This window comes from Oncorhynchus kisutch, linkage group LG24 (genome assembly GCF_002021735.2).
Source record: "Oncorhynchus kisutch isolate 150728-3 linkage group LG24, Okis_V2, whole genome shotgun sequence".
Taxonomy (NCBI): Eukaryota; Metazoa; Chordata; class Actinopteri; order Salmoniformes; family Salmonidae; genus Oncorhynchus; species Oncorhynchus kisutch.
This window is the reverse complement of record NC_034197.2, coordinates 567,119-590,517: the sequence shown is the minus strand read 5'-3', so window position 1 is coordinate 590,517 and position 23,399 is coordinate 567,119. Positions and strand designations below refer to the sequence as shown.

Below are 23,399 nucleotides of genomic sequence, written 5' to 3'. Positions count from 1 at the left end.
TTAATTAATGCATTTGAGCCAATACTTTGTGATAAGGTAGCGGTTGTATGCAGAAGATGGCCCTATTTTAAAAAAAAATACCAATAACAGCTCAAATAAGCAAAGAGAAATGACAGTCCATTACTTTAAGACATGAAGTGTGAATACGGAACATTTCAACAACTTTGAAAGTGCAGTCGCAAAAACCATCAAGCGCTATGATGAAACTGGCTCTCATGAGGACCGCCACGGGAAAGGAAGACTCAGTTACCTCTGCTGCGGAGGATACGTTCATTAGTTACCAGCCTCAGAAATTGCAGCCCAAATAAATGCTTCACAGTAACACACATCTCAACATCAACTGTTCAGAGGCGGCTGGTGAATCAGGCCTTCATGGTCAAATTGCTGCAAAGACCACTGCTAAAGGACACCAATAATTAGAGACTTGCTTGGGCTTAGAAAGAGGAGCAATGGACATTAAACCGATAGAAATCTGTCATTTGGTCTGAGTCCAAATGTATGATTTTTTTATTCTAACCGCCATGTCTTTGAGACGCAGAGTAGGTGAATGGAGGATCTCTGCATGTGTGGTTCCCATCATGGGGGAGGAGGTGTGATGGTGTGGGGGAGCTTTGCTGGTGACACTGTCTCTGATTTATTTAGAATTCAAGGCACACTTAACCAGCATGGCTACCACAGCATTCCGCAGCGATACGCCATCCCGTCTGATTTGCACTTAGTCCCACTATCGTTTTGTTTTTCAACAGGACAATGACAGGACAATGACCCAACACTCCTCCAGCCTGTTTAAGGGCTATTTGACCAAGAAGGAGAGTGATGGAGTGCTGCATCAGATGACCTGGCCTCCACAATCACTCGACCTCAACCCAATTGAGATGGTATGAGATGAGTTGGACCGTAGATTGAAGTAAAAGCAGTGCTCACAAGTGCTCAGCATATGTGGGAACTCCTTCAAGACTTTTGGAAAAGTATTCCAGGCGAAGCTGCTTGAGAGAAAGCTGTCAAGGCGAAGGGTGGCTGCTTTGAAGAAATGTAAAATATATATTTTGATGTAACACTTTTTTTGCCTACTACATGATTCTGTATGTGTTATTTCATAGTTGTGACGTCTTCACTATTATTCTACAATGTAGGATATAAAGAGTAGGTGTGTCAATTTGACTGGTACTGTTAATCTGACCAAATTATGAAAGACAAGCATTGTACTTTTGAATTTTGTAAAGTGAGTGTGGAAGAGTTGAAACTATTATTGTTTATCAACAATGACAAGCCACTGGGGTCTGACAATCTGGATGGAAAATTACTGAGGATAATGGTGAACGATATTGCCCCTCCTATTTGCCACATCTTCATTTTAAGCCTACTAGAAAGTGTGCACCCTCAGGCCTGGAGGGAAGCAAAAGTAATTCCGCTACCCAGGAATAGTGAAGCCCCCTTTACTGGCTTAAATAGCCGACCCAACAGCCTGTTACAACCCTTAGTTTGACCAGATACTATGCTATTTTTAGAGTAAACAAATTGACAAGACTTAGCACGCTTGTAGAGGACATTCATTCTGAGAAATGGATAACATTGGGAGGGCTTTTGTTAGACTTTGTTTTATATGTAATGTAAGTGCCTTCATGTGTTTGCACCCCAGGAAGAGGAGCTGCTAATGGCGATCCCTAATAAATACACATCTATTGGGGTGTACAATCGTGGATTGCTTTAAAAACAAAATGTTAAAATACATTCTAAAACTCACAGGCAGCCAGTGCAGAGACTTTAAAAAAGGTAATGTGTGCAGGCTGGTCAAAGTCATTATCCGTGCTGCAGCATTCTGTATGTTTTGCAGTTGACCAATGGCGGTAGACCAGACAGAAGAGCATTACAGTAGTCAAGCCTGCTTGTAATAAAAGCATGGATGAGTCTTTCAGCCTGAGATAGAAACGGCCGCACCGTGGCAATGTTCCTCAGGTGCTAAAAGGCTATTTGATTCACATTCCTGTGTGAAGATTCTTTCTCTGTCCTTTGGCACCATTAATAAGTACCTTGGTCTTGTATTGATTTAGCTGGAGGAAGTTGTGAGCCATTCATGTATTTAAATCACTAATAGTCTTATTTGTGGAGCTAAAATCCTCTGGTGACACATGCAAAGTTGTGTATAATCTGCGTAGCGTTGAAAATCAATGCTGTGCTTTCTGATAATGCTGCCAATGGGTAACCTACTGAACCATGTGGAACGCGATGTGTTTCTGAGTTATGTACACTAATGGTGGAAAAACTCTTGACCGGTTAAATGGGTCCTAAACCAATGTAGAACTGGACCTAGGCCAACCCACCTCTCCAGTCTGTCCAGAAGGACATAATGGTCAACAGTGTCGAATACAGCACTTAAATCCAAGAGAAGAAGGACAGAGAGCGGTTTGGCATCTGTTGGCTCTAAGGTCATTTACAACTTTAACTAAGGCTGTGCTGTGGTGGGCACAATTTAAATAAAATTAAAATAAATACATTTGGCTGTTTGAAAACCAATTTCTCCATAATTTAGCTTAAGAATGGAAGTTTGGAGATTGGCCGACACTTGCTAAGAGCTGAATAATCCATTTTAACTTTTCTTCAGAAGGGGTTTCACCATAGCAGTTTTTAGTGCAGTGGGGAAAGTGCCTGTGAGCAGGGAGTGCTTAACAATAGCTTGCAATTCTTCAAATATGCAATTTAAAGCTGTTCTGAAGGTGGTGGTGATAGGATCGAGAAGGCAGGTCGACGGTTTAAGTTGTGATATCACTTTCCTGAGCATGTTTCAAACAGGGAAAGTAACTCCATAGTGCCTTTGCGTGGTAGGCTAGGTCACATAACATCAAACTTCTCATCAGGTCTTGCTTGACTGGCAGCCATCCTAATGTTTTATCTTATCTCTGAAATATGCAGCAAACTCATCACCTTTAGATCTGGAGTAAAGTTCACGCTTGTGGGGGTACGATTTATCAGGCCATATATGGTTGAATAGCACTCTCAAATGAATCTGATTTATTAATGTTCAAGTTAGAAAAATGTGCCCATTTGGCATTTCTAATTGCCTTATATGCCAAGTTGCCTTGCTCAGAATATCATAATGGACCTGCAACACTGACGTTCTGCCTTTCTGAAATGTGTTTTTAGTTGATTTTGTTTCCTCACTCATCTGTGATTTTGTCATAGTTCTCAAGGACAATCTACAATAGTTCTGAGAAATCAGTTAAGGCAGTGCTTTGGTGTCCTATACAGGGCTCTCTGTTTGGATGTGTCCTTTTCAACCTTACTGGAGCTATGGCATCAATGGTTGCCCTTAATTTGTTATTGAAGTTATCAACTAAATCATCATGAGGAAGGTAGAACAGGTGATGGTGTATTATTCATACACACAAAAAAAAGCTCTTTAGCAACTTCACAGGTAAGATAGCGTTTCTAAATAGTTTGTTCAGTATTACCTTGGGCTGTGGGCAACAATGTAGTAAATAAAGCGTGGTGATCAGCTAAACTAACATCACCAATAGAGGATATGTCAATAGAAAGCTCCTTGGTAATAACCAGGTCCAGAGTATGGCTGTGGTTATGGGTGGGCCCAGGAGAAAGCTCCTTGGTAATAACCAGCTCCAGAGTATGGCTGTGGTTATGGGTGGGCCCAGGAGAAAGCTCCTTGGTAATAACCAGGTCCAGAGTATGGCTGTGGTTATGGGTTGGGCCCAGTAGAAAGCTCCTTGGTAATAACCAGGTCCAGAGTATGGCTGAAGTTAGGGTTGGGCCCAGTAGAAAGCTCCTTGGTAATAACCAGGTCCAGAGTATGGCTGAAGTTAGGGTTGGGCCCAGTAACATGTTGGATAAAGTCCATAGAGCTCAAAAGAATCATAAAATCAATGGCCTTGGAGTCAGTCTCTTTGTCAACATTAAAATCGCCCAACATAATTATTTTATCCTAGTTCTCAAGGACAATTGTCCAGAGAAATGTGGTGGAATATTCTATTCAAGTGAGAGAGACTTTTGTCATTTCTTCAAACAATCATCTTTATTCAATATCGATTTAATTATTGCAATAATGAAACTGTCGACATGGGGCCTAGAGCCTAACTGTTGTATATGACCTAAAAATGCTGAGTCAGACTTAGTTCCAACTCTCTTAAGCCACCTTGGTTATCTACAAAGGATGGTGTTTTACCCCCAACCTGGCTTAGTTTCCCATATGCCAGGAAGATTAGGCATTGTTCTAAACTCTTCCAGGCTATCTCTCTCGGGTCACACAAACCACATCTTGTCTATGGAATGCCAACTTTAGGTTTTTATCACCAAGTCATTGTCAGCTCAAGCTGTCTGTAGAAAAACCCATTTCCCTTGACGCCCAGACTATCTGCAGGAAGCTAGAGTGGAAACCACCTCTTTAACAGATGCCAGCCCACGCTTTAAAAGACTCCTCTCAGTTAACTCAAAGGGAGAGAGTGGGTCCTAAGAACCTTTCTTTATTTCATGAAACAACATCGATATAACAATATGCAACCACCACTGCTTTGGTGGCCTATACAGGGATAGAGCCAGCACTGGTGGCTGACATGTAAACAGTATGGCATGATGGTCAAAAGACCCACAGTTGCCAAATGAGATGGTCTTATAGCGGAGTGGATTAGTAAAACAGAAAGGCTTTTCCTTTTTTCTGATACAGTAGAGTGAAAAGCTAGTTATCCTATGGGGAGGCTTCAATAAGAGCGGCACTACAGTCTAACAGCCATGTTTCAGTGAGAAACACTCAGTAATGAGGTCATTCACAAGAATGGATTTATTAGTGATTGCTCTAACAACCTTTAAGTGCCATATTTAATGAGTGTGGGCCAAATTCTTAACAACCTTAACAATATATTGATGTTATTAATGTTACAGCCACTTTTTCTGACACTCATAACTATCAGAATGGTAGGATGTTGTATAAACTCACTAGAAGGCGGAGTTAGAGGAACATAAATTAGTTTACTCACAATAACCATAGTTCCATTTCTACAGGAGTTGATATGCTTTCCTCTATTGCTTATTCTGACAGGGAGAACTGGAGCACTACTAGACCCTGTCCTTCAGTCTCTAAAACAGTTTGATGTTGCTGGGTCTGGAGCTCTACCAGACCCTGTCCTTCAGTCTCTAAAACAGTTTGATGTTGCTGGGTCTGGAGCTCTACCAGACCCTGTCTGTCAGTCTCTGAAACAGTTTGATGTTGCTGGGACTAGAGCACTACCAGACCCTGTCCTTCAGTCTCTAAAACAGTTTGATGTTGCTGGGACTGGAGCACTACCAGACCCTGTCCTTCAGTCTCTAAAACAGTTTGATGTTGCTGGGTCTGGAGCTCTACCAGACCCTGTCTGTCAGTCTCTGAAACAGTTTGATGTTGCTGGGACTGGAGCACTACCAGACCCTGTCTGTCAGTCTCTAAACCAGGTTGATGTTGCTGGGACTGGAGCACTGCTAGACCCTGTCTGTCAGTCTCTAAAACAGCTTGATGTTGCTGGAAAAATGCTCTGAACCCTTTCAATAACACGAGGGGGTGTCGTGGAAATTTCCTCTATTTACCAAATCATGAGCGCAAACCACACACAAGTCAGAGTTAGTTATCAAAGTCCATCTTTAATTATATGAGCTCTATCACAACCCTGTGACTCTCAGATCAATTCAGTGTCTATCAATGAATTCTCTGAGAGCCCCCTCTACATTGCAACTGAGATCCTTTAATAGCAAAGATCCACCCCCCCTAGACGACATGACAAACCACAGGTCTTAGGAACTTACACAAAGAAAAGACTTTACTTCAGAGAGGAGTATCCCCTAGCCAGACAGAGTTGGCTATAAATTATCGTTCAGTTTGGTCTCCTAAACAAAGCTCTTATTTCGTCCTTGGTACAAAATGATACCAAGACATTACCCCCACCCTATGATATATCAAATTGTCATTTAGATACAACCAATCCTCCATATCAACAGGCATATATCAAATCCATCCTATCTTGCCAAGATCACAGAGACACACTGACTGGCACACAGACACAGTGGAGCCAAGAGATACACGCTTGACCTCTCCCCTCTCTCCTGCCCAAAAAACTTAGTCTTGACATAGAACAGATACTGCAACCTCGCCACAGTATTATACAAAAATAACATTCTGATGAGAAGTAACTTACAAACATATGATGAATATAAAACATCTTACCTATGTTACCACCTAATTCAGATTATTCCCCAACAGGGGCCAGCAAGAATTATTCTCTTCCCTCTGCAAACGAGGTTGTTGAATTTAAAAAAATTATTTCCACAGACCGTAGGCAGGCCAAAATCTCTCACCATCGATCTACCCACAATGATGGTGGTCGTGATGAAATCTGATGGGGGAGGAAGAAGGGGAGCGGAATGGGACTGCCTCAGGCAGGGGGGATGGTGGGTTTGAGCCAGGCTAGCCTGACTCTTTGCACCTGCAACAGCGTATGGCTTTGGAAACCCCAGGAAGGTGGAAGATGGCCTGAGACCCTTCTGTCTTGAGTCACCTGCTGAACTGTGGTGGCTGTGGGGGAAGGTGCCACTGGGCGGGCACTGTCTAGTGGTATACTCCCAGTGCTGAATCCTGGGGCTGGTACGCCCGTCTCAAGCGGGGCAAAGCTATTTGATAGCTGGATTGGATCTTATCTGTGTTGAGCTGAACATCTGTTACAGTCTTATTCTAAAATGTATTAAATAGTTTTGTTTACCTCAGTCTACACACAATGCCCCCCAATGACAAAGTAATAACAGGTTTTTAAAAATTGTGGCAAATTTATTGAAAAGAACAAAGTGAAATATCACACTTACATAAGTATTCAGACCCTCGGTACTTTGTGAAGACCCGTCGGCAGAGAGTCTTCTTGGGTATATCGCTACAAGCTTGGCACACCTGTATTTGTGGAGTTTCTCCCATTCTTCTCTGCAGACCTTCTCATGCTCTGACAGGTTGAATGGGTAGCGTTGCTGCGCAGCTATTTTCAAGTCTCCAGAGATGTTAGACTTGGTTCAAGTCTGGTCTCTGGCTGGACCACTCAAGGACATTCAGAGACTTGTTCCGAAGCCACTCCTGCGTTGTCTTGTTGTGTGCTTAGGGTCATTGTCCTGTTGGAAGGTGAACTTTCACCCCCTGTCTGAGGTCCGGACCTGCTCCAGAGCGCTTTTCATCAAGGATCTCTGTACTTTGCTCCGTTCATCTTTCCCTCGATCCTGACTAGTCTCCCAGTCCCTGCTGCTAAAAAACATCCCCACAGCATGATGCTGCCACCACAATGCTTCACCGTATGGATGGTGCCAGGTTTCCTCCAGACGTGACGCTTGGCTTTCGGCCAAAGAGTTCAATCTTGGTTTCATCAGACCAGAGTCTTGTTTCTCATGGTCTGCGAGTCCTTTAGGTGCCTTTTGGAAAACTCCAAGTGGGCTGTCATGTTCCTTTTGCTGAGGAGTGGCTTCCATCTGGCCACTCTACCATAAAGGCCGGATTGGTAGAGTGCTGCAGAGATGGTTGTCCTGGAAGGTTCTCCCATCTCCACAGAGGAATTCTGGATCTCTGTCAGAGTGACCATCGGGTTATTGGTCACTTTGCTGACCAAGACCCTTCTCCCCCAATTGCTCAGTTTGCCCGGGCGGTCAGCACTAGGAAGTGTCTTGGTGGTTCCATGCTTCTTCCATTTAAGATTGAGGGAGGCCCCTGTGTTCTTGGACCTTCAATGCTGCAGACAATCCTGTCTCCGAGCTCTACAGACAATTCCTTCAACCTCATGGCTTGGTTTTTGCTCTGACATGGACTGTCAACTATGGGACCTTATATAGACAGGTGTGTGCCTTTCCGAATAATGTCCAATCAATTGAATTTACCACAGGTGGACTTCAGTCAAGTTGTCGAAACATCTAAAAGATGATCAATGGAACTGCACCTGAGCTCAATTTCGAGTCTCATAGCAAAGGATCTGAATACTAAATGAGGTACTTCTGTTTAATTTGAACACATTTGCAAACATTTCTAAAAACCAGTTTTTTTTTTGCTTTGTCATTATGGGACATTGTGTGTAAATTGAAGAAAAACATTTGATTTAATCCGTTTTAGAATAAGGCTGTAACAATGTGGAAAAAGGGAAGGGGTCTGATTACTTTCCCAACTTTCCCACTGCACATTTAAAAAAGTGTGTGTGCATCTATCAGTTACACATACATGTCAGTACACACACACACAACTAGTAGGTCACATGTCAGTACACACACACACAACTAGTAGGTCACATGTCAGTGTACACACACACACAACTAGTAGGTCACATGTCAGTACACACACACACACAACTAGTAGGTCACATGTCAGTACACACACACACACAACTAGTAGGTCACATGTCAGTACACACACACACACAACTAGTAGGTCACATGTCAGTACACACACACACACAACTAGTAGGTCACATGTCAGTACACACACACACACAACTAGTAGGTCACATGTCAGTACACACACACACACAACTAGTAGGTCACATGTCAGTACACACACACACACAACTAGTAGGTCACATGTCAGTACACACACACACACAACTAGTAGGTCACATGTCAGTACACACACACACACAACTAGTAGGTCACATGTCAGTACACACACACACACAACTAGTAGGTCACATGTCAGTACACACACACACACACAACTAGTAGGTCACATGTCAGTACACACACACACACAACTAGTAGGTCACATGTCAGTACACACACACACACAACTAGTAGGTCACATGTCAGTACACACACACACACAACTAGTAGGTCACATGTCAGTACACACACACACACAACTAGTAGGTCACATGTCAGTACACACACACACACAACTAGTAGGTCACATGTCAGTACACACACACACACAACTAGTAGGTCACATGTCAGTACACACACACACACAACTAGTAGGTCACATGTCAGTACACACACACACACACAACTAGTAGGTCACATGTCAGTACACACACACACACAACTAGTAGGTCACATGTCAGTACACACACACACACAACTAGTAGGTCACATGTCAGTACACACACACACACAACTAGTAGGTCACATGTCAGTACACACACACACACAACTAGTAGGTCACATGTCAGTACACACACACACACAACTAGTAGGTCACATGTCAGTACACACACACACACAACTAGTAGGTCACATGTCAGTACACACACACACACAACTAGTAGGTCACATGTCAGTACACACACACACATGTAGGTCACATGTCAGTACACACACACACACAACTAGTAGGTCACATGTCAGTACACACACACACACAACTAGTAGGTCACATGTCAGTACACACACACACACAACTAGTAGGTCACATGTCAGTACACACACACACAACTAGTAGGTCACATGTCAGTACACACACACACAACTAGTAGGTCACATGTCAGTACACACACACACAACTAGTAGGTCACATGTCAGTACACACACACACAACTAGTAGGTCACATGTCAGTACACACACACACAACTAGTAGGTCACATGTCAGTACACACACACACAACTAGTAGGTCACATGTCAGTACACACACACACAACTAGTAGGTCACATGTCAGTACACACACACACAACTAGTAGGTCACATGTCAGTACACACACACACAACTAGTAGGTCACATGTCAGTACACACACACACAACTAGTAGGTCACATGTCAGTACACACACACACACAACTAGTAGGTCACATGTCAGTACACACACACACACAACTAGTAGGTCACATGTCAGTACACACACACACACAACTAGTAGGTCACATGTCAGTACACACACACACACAACTAGTAGGTCACATGTCAGTACACACACACACACAACTAGTAGGTCACATGTCAGTACACACACACACACACAACTAGTAGGTCACATGTCAGTACACACACACACAACTAGTAGGTCACATGTCAGTACACACACACACAACTAGTAGGTCACATGTCAGTACACACACACACAACTAGTAGGTCACATGTCAGTACACACACACACAACTAGTAGGTCACATGTCAGTACACACACACACAACTAGTAGGTCACATGTCAGTACATGTGGTCTCCAAGGTGGCATAGCAGTTCAGACGTCTTTTGTCCTCGTCTTGTCGTGTCCTGTATATATATATATTTACAACTTTTTCACATACATTTTATTTTTATTTTCCATCAACTCATCTTCAAAACACTCTCCTGCAACCCGCCTCACCAATGTATATTTATAAAAAAGTATTATTTACCTCAGATCTGTAATCCTCCAAGAAGCTAGCCAGAAACTCCAAGAAGCTAGCCTGAAACTAGCCAGAAGCTAATCCAGAAGCTAGTTCAGAAGCTAGTTAGCTCCTTTACTGGCAAATCGTTAATATTCAGCTAACCACGGTTTGTGGTCATCAGCTATCCTTTAGCTCGAAAATCTATCGCCAGTTCTGTACGGCGCAGCGCGGCTCGGAACGGAACATACCGGACCAATTTTTCTCTCCATGTCCCTGGACATTCATACCCGGATCTCACAGCTAGCTAGCTGCTATCCGTGTGACCATCGGAGCTAGCAAGCTCCGTCAATCACTCCTGAGTTCCATCAATCACACCTGGGCTGCAGTCACCTATCCGGACCCGTTTTACTGCCTTCGCGGAGCCCCACCGGGCCTTCACAACTGGACTGCCGACGTTATCTACCCGAAGGAGTTATTCGGCCGGCTCCTCCGTCGCGACGTTACCTGAACGCCCATCTGCGGCCTGCTAACCGTTAGCTGTCTTACCGGCTGCTATCTGAATAGACAATCGGACAATTTTTTTATTATTATTTTTTTTAAATTATTTTTTTAATTATTATTATTATATTTTCTTCTTGGGCCTCTATAACTATATCTATTGTTTTTATTTTTGTTGTTGTTGTGTGATTTGGATTAATCCCCTCTACCACACGGAACCCCACTAATCTACTGACGGAACGTAAGGGGTGGCTAACAGACCTCCATCCTATGCTAGCTTGCTACCGATGCCCTGGCTAGCTGTCTAAATCACCAACCAACCTCTCCACTCACCGGACCCTTTTGATCACTCGACTAAGCATGCCTATCCTTAATGTCAATATGTCTTGTCCATTTCTGTTCTGGTTAGTGTTTATTGGCTTATTTCACTGTAGAGCCTCTAGTCCTGCTCACTATACCTTATCCAACCTATTAGTTCCACCACCCACACATGCAATGACATCTCCTGGTTTCAACGATGTTTCTAGAGACAATATCTCTCTCTTCATCACTCAATACCTAGGTTTACCTCCACTGTATTCACATCCTGCCATACATTTGTCTGTACATTATACCTTGATGCTATTTTATCGCCCCCAGAAACCTCCTTTTACTCTATGTTCCAGACGTTCTAGACGACCAATTCTCATAGCTTTTAGCCGTACCCTTATTCTACTCCTCCTATGTTCCTCTGGCGATGTAGAGGTGAATCCAGGCCCTGCAGTGCCTAGCTCCACTCCTATTCCCCAGGCGCTCTCTTTTGACGACTTCTGTAACCGTAATAGCCTTGGTTTCATGCATGTTAACATTAGAAGCCTCCTCCCTAAGTTTGTTCTATTCACTGCTTTAGCACACTCTGCCAACCCGGATGTTCTAGCTGTGTCTGAATCCTGGCTTAGGAAGACCACCAAAAATTCTGAAGTTTTAATTCCAAACTACAACATTTTCAGACAAGATAGAACTGCCAAAGGGGGCGGTGTTGCAATCTACTGCAAAGATAGCCTGCAGAGTTCTGTCCTACTATCCAGGTCTGTACCCAAACAATTTGAACTTCTACTTTTAAAAATCCACCTCTCTAAAAACAAGTCTCTCACCGTTGCCGCCTGCTATAGACCACCCTCTGCCCCCAGCTGTGCTCTGGACACCATATGTGAACTGATTGCCCCCCATCTATCTTCAGAGTTCGTGCTGCTAGGCGACCTAAACTGGAACATGCTTAACACCCCAGCCATCCTACAATCTAAACTTGATGCCCTCAATCTCACACAAATAATCAATGAACCTACCAGGTACCTCCCCAAAACCTTAAACACGGGCACCCTCATAGATATCATCCTAACCAACTTCCCCTCTAAATACACCTCTGCTGTCTTCAACCAAGATCTCAGCGATCACTGCCTCATTGCCTGCATCCGTAATGGGTCAGCGGTCAAACGACCTCCACTCATCACTGTAAAACGCTCCCTGAAACACTTCTGCGAGCAGGCCTTTCTAATCGACCTGGCCGGGGTATCCTGGAAGGATATTGATCTCATCCCGTCAGTAGAGGATGCCTGGATATTTTTTAAAAATGCCTTCCTAACCATCTTAAATAAACATGCCCCATTCAAGAAATTTAGAACCAGGAACAGATATAGCCCTTGGTTCTCCCCAGACCTGACTGCCCTTAACCAACACAAAAACATCCTATGGCGTTCTGCATTAGCATCGAACAGCCCCCGTGATATGCAGCTGTTCAGGGAAGCTAGAAATCATTATACACAGGCAGTTAGAAAAGCCAAGGCTAGCTTTTTCAAGCAGAAATTTGCTTCCTGCAACACTAACTCAAAAAAGTTCTGGGACACTGTAAAGTCCATGGAGAATAAGAACACCTCCTCCCAGCTGCCCACTGCACTGAAGATAGGAAACACTGTCACCACTGATAAATCCACCATAATTGAGAATTTCAATAAGCATTTTTCTACGGCTGGCCATGCTTTCCACCTGGCTACTCCTACCCCGGACAACAGCACTGCACCCCCAACAGCAACTCGCCCAAGCCTTCCCCATTTCTCCTTCTCCCAAATCCATTCAGCTGATGTTCTGAAAGAGCTGCAAAATCTGGACCCCTACAAATCAGCCGGGCTAGACAATCTGGACCCTTTCTTTCTAAAATTATCTGCCGAAATTGTTGCCACCCCTATTACTAGCCTGTTCAACCTCTCTTTCGTGTCGTCTGAGATTCCCAAAGATTGGAAAGCAGCTGCGGTCATCCCCCTCTTCAAAGGGGGGGACACTCTTGACCCAAACTGCTACAGACCTATATCTATCCTACCGTGCCTTTCTAAGGTCTTCGAAAGCCAAGTCAACAAACAGATTACCGACCATTTCGAATCTCACCATACCTTCTCTGCTATGCAATCTGGTTTCAGAGCTGGTCATGGGTGCACCTCAGCCACGCTCAAGGTCCTAAACGATATCTTAACCGCCATCGATAAGAAACATTACTGTGCAGCCGTATTCATTGATCTGGCCAAGGCTTTCGACTCTGTCAATCACCATATCCTCATCGGCAGACTCGACAGCCTTGGTTTCTCAAATGATTGCCTCGCCTGGTTCACCAACTACTTCTCTGATAGAGTTCAGTGTGTCAAGTCGGAGGGTCTGCTGTCCGGACCTCTGGCAGTCTCTATGGGGGTGCCACAGGGTTCAATTCTTGGACCGACTCTCTTCTCTGTATACATCAATGAGGTCGCTCTTGCTGCTGGTGAGTCCCTGATCCACCTCTACGCAGACGACACCATTCTGTATACTTCCGGCCCTTCTTTGGACACTGTGTTAACAACCCTCCAGGCAAGCTTCAATGCCATACAACTCTCCTTCCGTGGCCTCCAATTGCTCTTAAATACAAGTAAAACTAAATGCATGCTCTTCAACCGATCGCTACCTGCACCTACCCGCCTGTCCAACATCACTACTCTGGACGGCTCTGACTTAGAATACGTGGACAACTACAAATACTTAGGTGTCTGGTTAGACTGTAAACTCTCCTTCCAGACCCATATCAAACATCTCCAATCCAAAGTTAAATCTAGAATTGGCTTCCTATTTCGCAACAAAGCATCCTTCACTCATGCTGCCAAACATACCCTTGTAAAACTGACCATCCTACCAATCCTCGACTTTGGCGATGTCATTTACAAAATAGCCTCCAATACCCTACTCAACAAATTGGATGCAGTCTATCACAGTGCAATCCGTTTTATCACCAAAGCCCCATATACTACCCACCATTGCGACCTGTACGCTCTCGTTGGCTGGCCCTCGCTTCATACTCGTCGCCAAACCCACTGGCTCCATGTCATCTACAAGACCCTGCTAGGTAAAGTCCCCCCTTATCTCAGCTCGCTGGTCACCATAGCATCTCCCACCTGTAGCACACGCTCCAGCAGGTATATCTCTCTAGTCACCCCCAAGACCAATTCTTTCTTTGGCCGCCTCTCCTTCCAGTTCTCTGCTGCCAATGACTGGAACGAACTACAAAAATCTCTGAAACTGGAAACACTTATCTCCCTCACTAGCTTTAAGCACCAACTGTCAGAGCAGCTCACAGATTACTGCACCTGTACATAGCCCACCTAAAATTTAGCCCAAACAACTACCTCTTTCCCAACTGTATTTAATTTTTATTTATTTATTTATTTTGCTCCTTTGCACCCCATTATTTTTTTTATTTCTACTTTGCACATTCTTCCATTGCAAAACTACCATTCCAGTATTTTACTTGCTATATTGTATTTACTTTGCCATCATGGCCTTTTTTGCCTTTACCTCCCTTCTCACCTCATTTGCTCACATTGTATATAGACTTGTTTATACTGCATTATTGACTGTATGTTTGTTTTTACTCCATGTGTAACTCTGTGTCGTTTTATCTGTCGAACTGCTTTGCTTTATCTTGGCCAGGTCGCAATTGTAAATGAGAACTTGTTCTCAACTTGCCTACCTGGTTAAATAAAGGTAAAATAAAATAAATAAAAAACACACACACACACAACTAGTAGGTCACATGTCAGTACACACACACACACAACTAGTAGGTCACATGTCAGTACACACACACACACAACTAGTAGGTCACATGTCAGTACACACACACACACACACAACTAGTAGGTCACATGTCAGTACACACACACACAACTAGTAGGTCACATGTCAGTACACACACACACAACTAGTAGGTCACATGTCAGTACACACACACACAACTAGTAGGTCACATGTCAGTACACACACACACAACTAGTAGGTCACATGTCAGGACACACACACACAACTAGTAGGTCACATGTCAGGACACACACACACAACTAGTAGGTCACATGTCAGTACACACACACACAACTAGTAGGTCACATGTCAGTACACACACACACAACTAGTAGGTCACATGTCAGTACACACACACACAACTAGTAGGTCACATGTCAGTACACACACACACAACTAGTAGGTCACATGTCAGTACACACACACACAACTAGTAGGTCACATGTCAGTACACACACACACAACTAGTAGGTCACATGTCAGTACACACACACACAACTAGTAGGTCACATGTCAGTACACACACACACAACTAGTAGGTCACATGTCAGTACACACACACACAACTAGTAGGTCACATGTCAGTACACACAACTAGTAGGTCACATGTCAGTACACACAACTAGTAGGTCACATGTCAGTACACACACACACAACCAGTAGGTCACATGTCAGTGCACACACGCACAACCAGTAGGTCACATGTCAGTGCACACACGCACAACCAGTAGGTCACATGTCAGTACACACGCACAACCAGTAGGTCACATGTCAGTACACACGCACAACCAGTAGGTCACATGTCAGTACACACGCACAACCAGTAGGTCACATGTCAGTACACACGCACAACCAGTAGGTCACATGTCAGTACATACGCACAACCAGTAGGTCACATGTCAGTACATACGCACAACCAGTAGGTCACATGTCAGTACATACTGTTGGATTCTAGCTTGAAATATAGTAATTCATGTTACCAGACTAGAATTGACTGATTACTGTATAAAGAATGTATATTTTGGGGTCAATGGAGTATGGCTATGAACTAGGTGTATGGAAAGTTACTGACTGAGACGAGGGAGTGCAGAAATGTTACATTCTGTCAAACATGAATGTTAACCTTTGTTAAATATCATGACTCTTGAGGGAGGCAGAAGGCAACAGTCTGCTTTTAGTCACCTGAAGGTAGGACAGCCATGGATTAAAAAGAAGTGAGGAATTCGGCCGAGGTCAGGTCATATGAAGTGAGAAGGAAATGTCCTATTACACAAACACACATACTTCCATGCCCACGAAGGTTCTAGCATCAGGCAGGGCCGTGACTATACCAGTGAGAGGAATCAAATTGTAATTGTCACATGCTGAATATAGCAGGTGTAGATCTTAGTGAACCGCTTACTTACAACCCCTTAACCAATAATGCAGTGTTAAGAAAAATACCTGAAATAAAGTAACAATTAATTAGAGCAGCAGTAAAATAACAATAGCGATGCTAAATACAGAGGGTACCAGTTAGTCAAGGTAATTGAGGTAATGTATACATGTGGGTAGAGTTATTAAAGTGACTTATGCATGGATAATAATAACAGTAGCAGCGGTGTAAGGGGGGGACAATGCAAGTGGTCTGGGTGGCCATTTGATTTGATGTTCAGTAGTCTTATGGCTTGGAGGTAGAAACTGTTTAGAAGCCTCTTGGACCTAGACTTGCCGCTCCGGTACCACTTGCCCCTTGCTCTGACACCGCCTGGTACAGAGGTCCTGGATAGCAGGAAGCTTGGCCCCAGTGATGTACTGGGCCGTACGCACTACCCTCGAGTGCCTTGCGGTCGGAGGCCGGGCAGTTGCCATACCAGGCAGTGATGCAACCAGTCAGGATGCTCTCGGTGCAGCTGTAGAACCTTTTTGAGGACCTGAGGACCCATGCCAAATATTTTCTGTCTCCTGAGGGGGAATAGGTTTTGTCGTACCCTCTTCACGACTCTTGGTGTGCTTGGACCATGTTAGTTTGTTGGTGATGTGGACACCAATGAACTTGAAGCTCTCAACCTTCTCCACTACAGCCCCGTCGATGACAATGGGGGCATGCTCGGGTCTCCTTTTCCTGTAGTCCACAATCATCTCCTTAGTCTTGATCACGTTGAGGGAGAGGTTGTTGTCCAGGCACCACACGGCCAGGTCTCTGACTACCTGCCTATATGCTGTCTCGTCATTGTCGGTGATCAGGCCTACCACTGTTGTGTCATCGGGCAAACTTAATGATGGTGTTGGAGTCGTGCCTGGCTGTGCAGTCATGAGTGAACAGGGAATACAGGAGGGGACTGGGCACGCACCCCTGAGGGATAATGGTGTTCTGAGCCATGACCAGCTTTTCAAAGCACGTCATGGCTACAGACGTGAGTGTTACGGGTCAGTAGTCATTTAGGTAGGTTTCCTTAGTGTTCTTGGGCACAGGGACTATGGTGGTCTGCTTGAAACAAGCGAGGTTTAACAATGTCAGTGAACACTCTTTCCAGTTGTTCAGCGCATGCTGGGACTACACGTCCAGGTAATCCCTCTGGCCCTGTGGCCTTGTTAATGTTGACCTGTTTAAAGATCTTACTCACATCGGCTGCGGAGAGCGTGATCACACAGTCGTCTGGAACAGCTGGGGCTCTCATGCATTTTTCAGTGTGACTTGCCTCGAAGCGAGCATAGAAGTGACTTAGCTCGTCTGGTAGGCTCGTGTCACTGGGCAGCAAGTCTTAGTCCTGTATTGACGCTTTGCCTGATTGATGATTCGTCTGAGGACAAAGAGGGATTTCTTATAAACTTCCGGGTCAGAGTCCAAGTCCTTGAAAGTGGCAGCTCTTCCCTTTAGCTCAGTGCGGATTTTGTGTGGACGACGTAATCATTGATGAAGCCAGTAACTGATGTGGTGTTCTCAATTTAATCTGAGGAATCCCGGAACATATTCCAGTCTGTGCTAGTAAATCAGTCCTGTAGCTTAGGATCTGCTTCATCAAGTCCTGCTTTAATTTGTTCTTGTAAGCAGGAATCAGGAGGATAGAATTATGGTCAGAGTTGCCAAAATGTAAGGCGAGGGAGAGCTTTGTAAAACGGATTTAAGTTTCCCTGCATTAAGTCCCCGGCGTCGCCTCTGGATGAGCGTTTTCCTGTTTGCTTATGGCGGTATACAATTCATTGAGTGCGGTCTTAGTGCCCACATCGGTCTGTGATGGTATGTAGACGGCTACGAAAAATACAGATACTCTCTCGGTAGATAGTGTGGTCTACAGCTTATCATAAGATATTCTTCCTCATGTGATCAAAACCTCGACACTTCCTTAGATATCGTGCAACAGCTGTTTACAAATATACATAGACCGCCACCCTTTGTCTTACCAGAGGCTGCTGTTCTATCCTGCCGATGCAGTGTGTAACAAGCCAGCTGTGAGTTGATCACGTCGTCGTTCAGCCACCACTCTGTGAAACACAAGATATTACGGTATTGTCCAGATGGTAGGATATACTTGCATTAAGCCCGTCCAATTTATATTCCAGCGATTTGTGCGTTGGCCAGTAGTACGGATGGCAAGGGAAAATTAGCCACTCATCGGCAGGTCCTCACAAGGCACCCCGATCTCTTTCCGCGATTTATTTTCCGTCTCTTTCTCCAGCGAATGACTGGGATGAGGGCCTCTTTGGGTGTCTGGAGTAAATGGCTCTCGTCCAACTCATTTAAAGAGATTCTTCATCCGGTTCAAGGTGAGTAATCGCTGTTCTGATTTCCAGAAGCTCTTTGCGGTCATCAGAGACAGTAGCAGCAGCATTATGTACAAAATAAGTTTTAAAAAATGTGAAAAAACGAACACAATAGCACGGTTGGTCAAGAACCCATGAAATGACAGCAATCCTCTCTGGCGCCATTTAATACTCACGAACAACAGAGATGTATTGTCTGTCTAGATGTGCAAGGAGTTGACTCCGCCTCCTTGGAGGGGGGTATAAATATTCAGTACCAGTCAAGATTGGACAATCTAGTTGATTATCCCTGGGTTAGGGCGTTCGTCATTGGTGCTGGTGGACCTGATTCAAGAGCCAACAAGGGAATCACTCTACTCTCACATACTTAGGAAATACACTACAGGTCAAAAGTTTTAGAACACCTACTCATTAAAAGGGCTTTTTTCCTACATTGTAGAGTAATAGTGAAGACATTAAAACTATGAAATATGGTATCATGTAGTAACAAAAAAAAGTGTTAAATAAATAAATATATATTTGAGATTTGAGATTCTTGTGGAAAAAGTCAAGGGGTGTGAATACTTTGCACAGTATATAACCTCTAAAAGTCTAAACCAGAAAATGTAACAGAAAATGACGGCAAGTGTTGTGATAAGACGGCCACCCGCTGCATTTAACTGTTCTTCACCACTGTGTGTCCTTTTGTGTTGATAGCCTGTTACTGTGATTTGATGCAGGGATGAATTCATTGACCATGTTGCCCCCCCCCCCCTCTCTCTGTGGCCCAGCAGCATATCCCAAGTGGATGTGGACTCAGGGATAGAGAACATGGAGGTGGAGGACAATGACCGCAGGGAGAGGAGGAACCTGGCTGAAAAGGTAGGCAGGGCTCCCAGTCCACCCTCTTCCTTCTGGTATGTACTTTGATCAGTCGCTCTTGGACTGTATTCAAAATGGCACCCTCTATTCCCTATATTGCACACTACTTTTGACCAGAGCCTTCAGACGCAGCCTCTATCATGAAAAGGGTCTGCCAAATGAATGGGAGAACACTTTTTTTCTCTTTCGGTGCAAGTTGGTATATCCATACTTTGGACCAAATGAGCTGGGGATTCATGTACTCCAAATCAAATACATGTTGTGTTTGTCACATGTCAATACAACAGATGTAGGCTTTACCGTAAATGCTTACTCATGAGCCCTTTACCAACAGTGTAAAGTTAAGAAAATGTGCAAATAAAAGTAGAAAGTAGTGACACAATAGATAACAATAACGAGGCTCTATCAAATCAAACAGTATTTATACAGCACATTTCCAACATGTAATCTAACACAATGTTCACAGGAAAAAACAATAATTAAAGCTGAAGTATTTACTGCACAACAAAAATACAATAAAAAAATACATAAAATGACAAACTGAAAGACTTAAAAGCACCCCAAGGAAAGCAAAGCTAAAAAGGTTTTAACATCTCTTTTTTTTTTTAAATGTGTCCACAGTTTTGGCCCCCCTCAACTTCTCTGTCAGGCTATTCCAGACGCTGCCTCTTGGTCCTAGGCTTTGGGATAGTTAAAAGGACAATGCCAGAGGACCTGAGTGACCTACTGGGTACATAACTTAAAAACATGTCTGACATATATTGGGGTGCACAGTCTAGGATTTCTTCAAGAACAATAGAAAATCTGGCAGCCAGTGTGGAGACCATAAAACCAGTGTAATGTGTGCTCTTCATCTGGTCTTGGTCAGTACCTGTGCTGCAGCTTTCTGTATGGTTTGCAGTTGACCAATGGCTTTCTTGGTGTCCATCCATGTAAGAGACTAGCTAGCTACATTTTCAGATATTACAAGTTTCTAATTTAGTCTGTCGTTTTCATTTCAAGTTAAAGCATACGGTTAGCTATCTAGGTGTGGAAATGCAAATAGTTTGGATAGCCATTTGAATATCTGTTCATGAGTCTTATGGCTTGGGGGTAGAAGCTGTTTTAGAAGCCTCTTGAACCTCGACTTGGCGCTCCTGTTACCCTTTCCATGCGGTAGCAGAGAGAACAGTCTGACTAGGGTGGCTGGAGTCTTTGACAATTTTAGGGCTTTCCTCTGACACTGCCTGGTATAGAGGTCCTGGATGGCAGGAAGCTTGGCCCCGAAGATGTACTGGGTCGTAGGCACTACCCTCTGTGGTGCCTTGCGGTCGGAGGCCGAACAGTTGCCATACCAGGCAGTGATGCAACCCGTCAGGATGCTGTGGTGGTTAATTTCTTCACTATCAAATGAGAGGCAAACTTATCACACAAGTCAGAGTTATACTAAAACTAAATCTTTAATCACTTATTAATAAGGGAGCAGGTCAATACAACACACACATATAAAGTGAATCAATTGTGCTCTACAATAATGTCTGGTTGACGTTTAACGCTCAGATGATTCATTGCACCAGTCCCTCCTGCAGCAAAGCACCCCCACAATATGATGCTGCCACCCCCGTGCTTCACGGTTGGGATGGTGTTCTTCGGCTTGCAAGCATCCCCCTTTTTCCTCCAAACATAATGATGGTCATTATGGCCAAACCGTTCTATTTTTGTTTCATCAGACCAGAGGACCAGAGGACATTTCTCCACATTTCTGCAGTTGCAGACCGTGGTCTGGCTTTTTTTGTGGCGGTTTTGGATCAGTGGCTTCTTCCTTGCTGAGCGGCCTTTCAGGTTTTGTCGACATAGGACTCGTTTTACTGTGGATATTGATACTTTTGTACCCGTTTCCTCCAGTATCTTCAGGTCCTTTGCTGCTGTTCTGGGATTGATTTGCACATTTTGCACCAAAGTACGTTAATCTAGTCAGAACGCGTCTCCTTCCTGAGCGGTATGACGGCTGCGTGGTCCCATGGTGTTTATACCTGCATACTATTGTTTGTACAGATGAACATGGTACCGTCAGGCATTTAGAAATGGCTCCCAAGGATGAACCAGACTTGTGGAGGTCTAGATTTGTTTTCTGAGGTCTTGGCTGACTTATTTAGATTTTCCCATGATGTCAAGCAAAGAGGTACTGAGTTTGAAGGTAGGCGTTGAAATACATCCACAGGTACACCTCCAATTGACTCAAATGATGTCAATTAGCCTATCAGAAGCTTCTAAGCCATGACATCATTTTCTGGAATTTTCCAAGCTGTTTTTCTGACTCACTGGAATTGTGAAATAATCTGTCTGTAAACAATTGTTGGAAAAATTACGTGTCATGCACCGACTTGCCAAAACTATTGTTTGTTAACAAGAAATGTGTGTTGGTTAAAAAAAAACAGTTTTAATGACTCCAAATCTATGTTTATGTAAATTTCCGACTTCAATTGTATTGTATCCTCTAGTTAACTGTTTAGTGATTGATAGCATATGCTTTCATCGTGTCCCAAAAATCTTTCCACCGACACTCAAGAATAAAGGCCGTACAAAGTGATTTTTCACCTTTTACTTTTTTGATTTCATATGATTAATTTTAACGATTATTTTTAATGAAACGAACAATTAACTTTTTATTTTTTATTTTGTTTATATAACTTTATTTAGCTAGGCAAGTCAGTTAAGAACAAATTCTTATTTTCAATGATGGCCTAGGAATAGTGGGTTAACTTAAGTATGAGGTCCCTGTGTCGGGATCAAAATCGGCTGGATATTTTAGAGCGCCACCTATTGTTTTTGATAAAACTCAAACTTTTATTAAAACATAAATGCAAGGTAGTGAATTAAAGCTACACTCGTTGTGAATCTAGCCACCAAGTCAGATTTGTAAAATGCTTTTCGGCGAAAGCATGAGAAGCTATTATCTGATAGCAATCACCCCCCCCAAAATACCAGACCGTCAACAAAACAACAGATTTTGCGGTAGCCGGCGCTACCCAAAACGCAGAAATAAAATATAAAACATTCATTACCTTTGACGAGCTTCTTTCTTGGCACTCCTATATGTCACATAAACATCACAATTGGGTCTTTTTCCCGATTAAATCCGTCATTGTATACCCAAAATGTGATTTGCCGAAGACCGGTCTGATCCAGAAAAATGCCCCTTTACAAGACGCAACGTCACTTTTTAAAATTACAAAAGTTGCCTATATACTTTTACAAATCACTTCAAACTACTTTTCTAAACCAACTTTAGGTATTAATAAACGTTAATAATCTATTAAATTGATCACAGGGCGATCTGTATTCGATAGCAGCAAGTCTTGAAATCATCGTCCATGTTTTCACAATCATAACATCCTGTGGTGAGCCTCAAGAAAGGAAATGCCTAAACGTAACCAAACCAAGGATAAAGCAGGCCCAAAATGCAAGCACTGGCGACATCGTGTGGAAGCTGTAGGCGTTTACAGGGGATTCCCATGTATTTTTTTCAGCCTTAGATAATACATTGACTGGCGGATGGATATTTTGTTTGTGTTTCGGTGAACAGTTTTTCAACGCATTTTGACTCCTAAACACGTTATGTTATAGCCACAGACACGATTTAACCAGTTTTAGAGACTTCAGAGTGTTTTCTATACACACACACTTATCATATGCATATACTATATTCCTGGCATGAGTAGCAGGACGCTGAAATGTTGCGCGATTTTTAAAATTCGCATCATCCCTAAGAGGGGCAGAACGACAGATTTGTACCTTGTCAGCTCAGGGATTCGAACTTGCAACCTTTGGTTACTAGCCCAACGCTAACCACTAGGCTACCATGCTGCCCATTCATTATATTTGCTGAATCAAAT

The 23,399-nt window shown here is 43.5% G+C and overlaps 1 protein-coding gene across 4 annotated transcripts in view; it reads left to right on the top strand.

The window, feature by feature from the left end:
• The window catches only part of LOC109883410 (ubiquitin conjugation factor E4 B-like), a 108,132-nt gene that overhangs the window by 8,727 nt on the left and 76,006 nt on the right, over window positions 1–23,399 (top strand). For 2 of the 4 annotated variants that reach the window (XM_031803638.1, XM_031803640.1), the window contains exon 4: window positions 19,437–19,524. In XM_031803638.1, the coding sequence (XP_031659498.1) occupies window positions 19,437–19,524 (88 nt within the window). Of the gene's footprint in view, window positions 1–19,433; window positions 19,525–23,399 lie in introns of all 4 variants that reach the window. The other 2 variants (XM_031803637.1, XM_031803639.1) reach the window with 1 other exon arrangement.